This window comes from Bicyclus anynana, chromosome 9 (genome assembly GCF_947172395.1).
Source record: "Bicyclus anynana chromosome 9, ilBicAnyn1.1, whole genome shotgun sequence".
Classification (NCBI taxonomy): Eukaryota; Metazoa; Arthropoda; class Insecta; order Lepidoptera; family Nymphalidae; genus Bicyclus; species Bicyclus anynana.
Genome location: NC_069091.1, coordinates 3,607,245 through 3,614,132, shown reverse-complemented (window position 1 = coordinate 3,614,132; position 6,888 = coordinate 3,607,245). Strand labels below are relative to the sequence as shown.

The 6,888-nt window shown below is 33.0% G+C and overlaps 1 protein-coding gene across 1 annotated transcript in view; it reads left to right on the top strand.

The window, feature by feature from the left end:
* The first annotated feature begins 1,426 nt into the window (after positions 1 to 1,426).
* The window catches only part of LOC112050186 (zinc finger protein 177-like), an 87,644-nt gene continuing 82,182 nt past the window's right edge, over positions 1,427 to 6,888 (top strand). Inside the window, exon 1 of the mRNA XM_024088379.2 lies at positions 1,427 to 1,921. Coding sequence (XP_023944147.1) covers positions 1,733 to 1,921 — 189 coding nt within the window. The 5' untranslated portion in view covers positions 1,427 to 1,732. The remainder of the gene's footprint in view (positions 1,922 to 6,888) is intronic.

The following is a 6,888-nucleotide window of genomic DNA, read 5'->3' as shown; positions in this document are numbered from 1 at the left end:
TAAAGATGATCCAATTATTTATTTATACATAAAAAGAAGCAGAATACAAAAGACGGCCTTATCACTTATCTCTACCCAGCAACTTTAGGCTTAGGAACTTATATTAGGACATTACTACACTACTACAATTCTTTTACCAGCAGAAAGCTACATTATCAGGGAGTAACATAGCCTATATTTTATTCCCGTATTCCCACGGGAACGAAAATTACGCGGGTGAAACCACGGGGTTCTGCTGCCAGTATTTTATATAATTTTCCTGCTTTTTGTTTACCCTATGGAGCCCTGCGCAAGCCACTGTTTACATGCGTCACGATATTTAGGTATGATACGCTGCAAAATATCTACTTAACTCGTATTTTGTCACATATCATACATTAATACATCATATATTTTTTTCACTGACAAAAAATAATAATCAATATAAACATAATAACTTGACTGCGATTAGATGATGTTAAGTGAACTTGAAGTGTTTGGAAGAGAGACGTACGGTTACAAGTTTATTTTACCCATGCCTCTGAGGGTTTCACGCACATCGTTGCGGAACGCTAATCGCTTGATGGTGCGTCTTTGATAACTAGCCGATGCCTACCACCAACCAAAAAAATTATAAAATCCTAAGCTGCAACGAGTTGGAAATCCTGAACTTCTCTGATGAGAACCATAAGTACCTACCTACTACAAAATTGAACTGTTGACAAATTTATTAATATGCTAGCAACTCACTATCCAATAAGTCTACGTGATCTAGCATATATACTATATAAAAAAGTTTTATTGTGAAATTCCAATTTAATTAATATTATGTTTTTATTTAATATGATGTTTTAAACTACACATTATAAAAATAGCTTTGTCATAATCAGATTTAATGTTTTATAAGCTCCAGAAAAATTATTTGCTACTAAATATTGTTTGCTTACTTTAATTTTCTTACAATAAATTTAATTATTTTTAATATATTTTGTTTTTTTTTGGTCCAGTATTTGTACAAACAACCCAAAAAGCTCAACCACGTGTCCATTATAAAAACAACAAAACCTGCCATTCAAATATAAAAAAGTCAAGACTCCCAATTAAAACGTCACGTCTACAAAGCCTAGCAGATGTTAAAATAAAAAAAATAAAAAAACAGGTAGCATTATGCCGACGTTTTAAAATCAGGTGTACGGTGCGAGGCTCTGCGGCGCTCTGACGGGCGGCGCGCGCGAACGCAGGTGCCGCCTTAGGAGGGGAGCACCTTACTACTTCTTACAACCTTAACAACACACCTTTACACACCCTTAACATCAGTATCTTAAGGTTGAGATTCTTACAGCGGAGGTGCATGAAAAGTTTGTAGGGCCTTACTCCTCTCCTTTTTATCGAACAAAAAATGAACTGTAAACGCGATCACGGCCGTGCCTAAGGTCAATGTTAGCGCTTCCTTCAGTGCTCGTTGAGAGAAGAACGCGCGCGCATCCTACATAAGACACCCTTTACGGTATTGCCCTATCGGACAATATTAGGACGGGATCAACAAACCTTGCCTTAAAAAACAAATCACGCGATTTTGGACTCGATTTTTTATCGATGTCTCCACCATCAATCATTCGGATCGGATAATCGATTTTAACCCTCGTTAATCGTGATGGAACTGGACATATTTTGCATTTTATTTAATGAACTGTGAACTGTGAGCTTTTATTGAACTTAGTGATAACTGAAGGAACTGTTATGTGTTAATAAGATGGAGACTCTAGTTCTGATTCCTCAGGAGTTGAGCCTGGCTTTGACCCCAGGGGGTGCTAGGGGTAGGGAGGCTTCGGTGAGCGTGTGGACATCCGTGGAGGTGCAGAGGGGTGCGCTGCTCTACCCCTTTCAAGGGACGATAAGGATCGACAAGCTCCATGTCTATTCATATGTGCCTGACCATGATGTAAGTACATATTCATTTATGATGATTAGAGATATTTATAATGTATCAGCAGGTTAGTGCTTTTGTTATTGTAGAACCTACTACCACTATATATTTTATCAATAAGTCACAACTATAAATAAATAAATTTTCGTCAATTCTATGAAAATTAGATCTTTATGCATATTAATAAAGATCTTAATGAAAATTTTAATTGGAAAATAATGTTTTTTTACAACCTTTAATTTTCATTTCATAAGTTTATCAATACTAATATTATAAAACTGAAGAGTTTGTTTGTTTGTTTTGTTGAACGCGCTAATCTCAGGAACTGATTTGAAAAATTCTTTCAGTGTTAGATAGCCCATTTATCGAGTAAGGCTATAGGTTATATTTTTTATCACCGTATTTCTACGGGAACGGGAACCACGCGGGTAAAACCGCGTGGCGTCAGCTAGTGTTATTATAAAGAGGTAGGTACCCCAATCTGGTAAATGTAGTTAAACTTTAAACCCGTGAAACCGCCAATGATTCGCAGTCAAAGCTTTTCATCTATTCTGTGAGGTAAATTCATGTTAAATCGTAAATAAATTTGTTATTATTTTTTATATTAGGTATTATAAATGATGGTGTAATAAGTAAATTTACAAACTTATAATTAAAGATATGAAGCTTGCAAAAGTACATTCGTCTGAGAAAAGCCCACAATAAACACAGCCAGGAACTTTTTAGTTATCACCGTTACATAATATTATTTCTTGCGACACTAATATATCTGACAATAGCAATACTCTTCCGATCGTTCTCATCTTATCTGTAATTCTCTACATTGGAATCGATTAGAAAGAAAATCGAGAAAATATGATTGAGTGATTTTAAAATAACTGTGTTTTTTGAGTGCAGTTATGTATTTACACAAATACTAAAACATAAACAAGTTTTTATAAAATTTGTGTCTGTTTGTCCGGGCTAATCTATGGAACGGCTGCACTTATTTTATTGGACTTTTTACTAGAAAATGATGGAGATGAGCAATATACACTTTATATCCTGATCCTAATTAAACATGATTCCCGGTTCACGGCGTCCGCTAATTTCTAAATTATTTTTAAAAAAATCGATCAAATCAAAATCATCAAAAATCTGTCCAAAATTGCATTGAAGATGTCCATGATTGCATTGAGAATTGCATTGATGATCTGACTGTGTGAAGCTTGAAATATCTTAACGAAATCATTTCTTATTAAAATGTATCTACAGGAATCTATAAAAATAAGAGTTTATTTTGTTAAATTTCATTACTATAACCGTATTACTAGATTTGCTTAACTTAATTTTTATTTTATGACTCCACGAAATTTAATTAAAATCTGTAAAAATTAAGAGGACAAATATCTTTATTTCCTCTTTTGTGAAAAGAAAATAACAATAGATATAACACAGTTAGTTATTTATCTATTAAAATGTCGACTTTTTCACAGGCAGCTTGATTTTTTCCGACATTTCCAACAATTTAATCTAAAAGCCAGTGGTGTTTTAAATTTGATAAGTTCATTATGAATATCAATCAAAAATCGTCATTTAAATCATAGACAGTTTTTTAATTTTGTCCAGCATAATATAAGCTCGCCTTAATTTGTGTTCTATGATCTATGTTCGAATCTAGATTACAAAAATTAAGGAAATCTATGAGTCATTCAAACAACTATGTAGTAGTTCTAAATTAACATTTGCCGATCTATAAAATCGTGTTATTGCAGTTTAATGCAAATTATAAAACGATGAGGTGTCCATTTCCTCTGCCCTTTAGTTAAACAGAGATCACTTAATTGATGGAAAAAAATATCGATTTCCTGGTGATTTGGGATATTTACTTACCTATATCTACATAATAAAAATAAAGATAAACTGCGTAGTATACTGAGAATGGCTTACTTTGTTGTGGACTTTTCTCAGATTTGGATGAGTCAGAATGCCTCCTAGCTTTAATTTTACCTTAACAAGTCTACACTATTTCGAAATAACATAGAAAAACAGTTTATAACACTTAAATGCAACATTTAATGTACTTAAATAAAAAAGTATTAATTTTATGAAAAACGTAATTTTCCACACATCCGCTAAATTGTACTAAAGATTATAAAGCTGAACTTTTAGTTTATCTTCAATGCAAGAGTGAATAGACTAAACAAATGCATTCCATTGAAGGCTGCAATTTTGTTTACCATACCAAATAGACAAATGTAATATTAGTATGAAGAAACAAATAGATTAATTATAATAAACTCGAAATACCCTATTTTGCACAATATAATATTTTTAACTGACTTCAAAAAGGAGGAGATTCTCAAATTGATATTTTTTTTATTTAAGTACACCGATTACCCGAAGACACCTGAACCGATTTGGAAGACCCTTTTTTATTTAATAGGGTATACTTTCCATGTGGTCCCATAGTCATCATGTCAGGGTCTGATGATGAAATCCAGGAGCAATCGAGGGGAACTTTGACCTAAAAATTCTATGGCCAGTGTGCTTGTATTCTAATGAAGTTAAATTTAAAACAAAATAAAAAGAAGATCTTTTTTTACTGGAGGACTAAAGTCATTTTATTACATACTAGTAGTTTCCGTTCCCGTAGGTATACGGGGATAAAATATAGACTACAGCATCCGAGGATAGTGTAGCTTTCCCACAGTAATAACAATTTTTCAAATCGGTTCAGCAGTTTCGGAGCCCATACTATGCGAACAAACAAACAATTCATGCCTCTTTATATTGTTAGTATATATCAACTTGATATACTACATAAGCGTTGGTAATCCTAAACCAATAAAATCTGCTTTTCACATTATTCTAATAATTAAAATGTAACACTATTTTAAATGTTATCTTTTGACTCTATGAGAATTTGAATGAATCATACGTCCATCTATAATTATATATATATACCAACTTATTATATTACATAAATCTCAAATGTCACTAGTCTAATTTATAAGTTGAAAAGCTGTGATATTTTAAAATTCGGATTTATTAATGCCATTTTTTAATTAATTTATTCACTAATAAGGCTTTAATTTGTAAAGAAAATAAGATGATATCATTATAATGAATAATTAAATTCTGGGATACTGACATTTAAATTGCGTTAACAATAATAATATATTTATGAATTTTGTAGTAATGAATGAAGTGCCAAAATTAGAATACAAATTATTATTTAAAGTGTTTTTTCTTATAAATATTTAAATCTAGCCAACGCCCCGCTATCATTCTGAGAGGAGACTCGAGCTCAGCAGTGAGCCGAATATGGGATGATAACGACAACGCCCCGCGATTTTATCCTCGTAAATCCCATCTATCATTCTCGCCTATATTACCCACATATTACGAGGCATTTTATCGGTAAAAGAATTTTCAAAATCGGTTCAGTAGATCCAGAGATTACCTAAACCTCACACACTCACTAACTTTTTTTAATATTAGTAAAGATAACTTTTAAATGGGATTTTGAATAAAATACAGTTTGTATCCGTTTGAAATAGTAAAACCAACTGAGTTACACACATTACACAAATAAAAGTTGAAAATATTACACAAATTCTAAATTTGATTAGTTTTATTTTATACAACTAATCAAATTTAGAATTTGTGTATTTTTTGAAAGTACTATATGAATTAAATTACAATACTATTTAATTTTAATTAAAATGTAGCACTAACTATTTAGTTTTAATTAATTCAATAATGTTAACAGTGTTAATTGAGTGAGTTGACTTTGATTTATATCCGATATGAATTATGACTATAACTTCGTTATGAAGCTTGTAATTCATTTATATCGAGCATCTAATTAAAGATAGAAATTGCAAGTTGTGGACTGATCCCATTGATTGTTAAATTATTGCTGTTTGTGTTATAGTCATTTATCATTTTGTTAACGTTTGCTTTATTAGACGGCTGTATTGCATGTAGAGAAACATTGGACGCACGTCGGTTCTATGTTCAACGGTGGATAGCCATTGGTTGGACTTTGGTCTACTGATTTGAAAAGACAAAAGACAAATTCCAAATCCTGGGTCGGGATTTTTGGGACTGAGTAGTTGCTCAGTAGAGTACCTAGCTGGTGTAAAAAATAGTCCCTAGTATGAGATGGATATGACATCGCACGATCTCGTGTTGGCTTGTGCCGACGCTAGGTGGCACGACATGTTTCCGTAAGGAGTAGGGAGTTAGAGAGGAGTAGCGATAGGTAGGCGGGAACGACTTTTTGTTGTTGTGTAATTTTTTATGGGTTAGGTACTTGGAATAGGCGGGGAGAGTGAAATGAGTGGAAAAGGGGAGTGTTAGTTAAGTTTCAAAGGCGCCTTTAACCCTACACACAACGATCACAAGTTCGTGACTCCACTCACAAGGATATCACTCACTCACTCTCTGCCATTCTAGGGTCTTATTTTGGTTACCATTTGATTAGTTAATTAAGTTGTCCTGACAAATATTGTGAATAACTTTTGTTTGTTTGGTTTTCTTATTTTTGTAATCCACTTCTGAGTCTGCTAAAACTGGTGTCATTTTTACTATCTTAAGAGACGTTTTTGGCCTGCAGTTAAATTGAAGATTGTGAGGGCACTGCCGTGCCCCCAGACTGATTTTGGTAAATTGCAGCATATTAATATTTACTGATATTTTAAGAATTTACTCGTAATCTGATATCGTACCTGATAGTCATATGTCGAAACGATGATCAAACCGAAATGTTTTCATTGTAAAGGCACTAAAAACTCGACAAACACATAAAATAACCTACATAATTTGTCCAGAAATAACAAATCAGATCTCTGTTTGGTCTTGTCTCATTCGATTGCACCAAATCAAAACAAAAATACGAATAAGTTATCATTAGATAACCGCAACGAGTCCAGTTAGCGGCCGATCACGTAGCGTCTCGGTTGCTGAGATGACGGTTTTTACGTGAAATAACCACG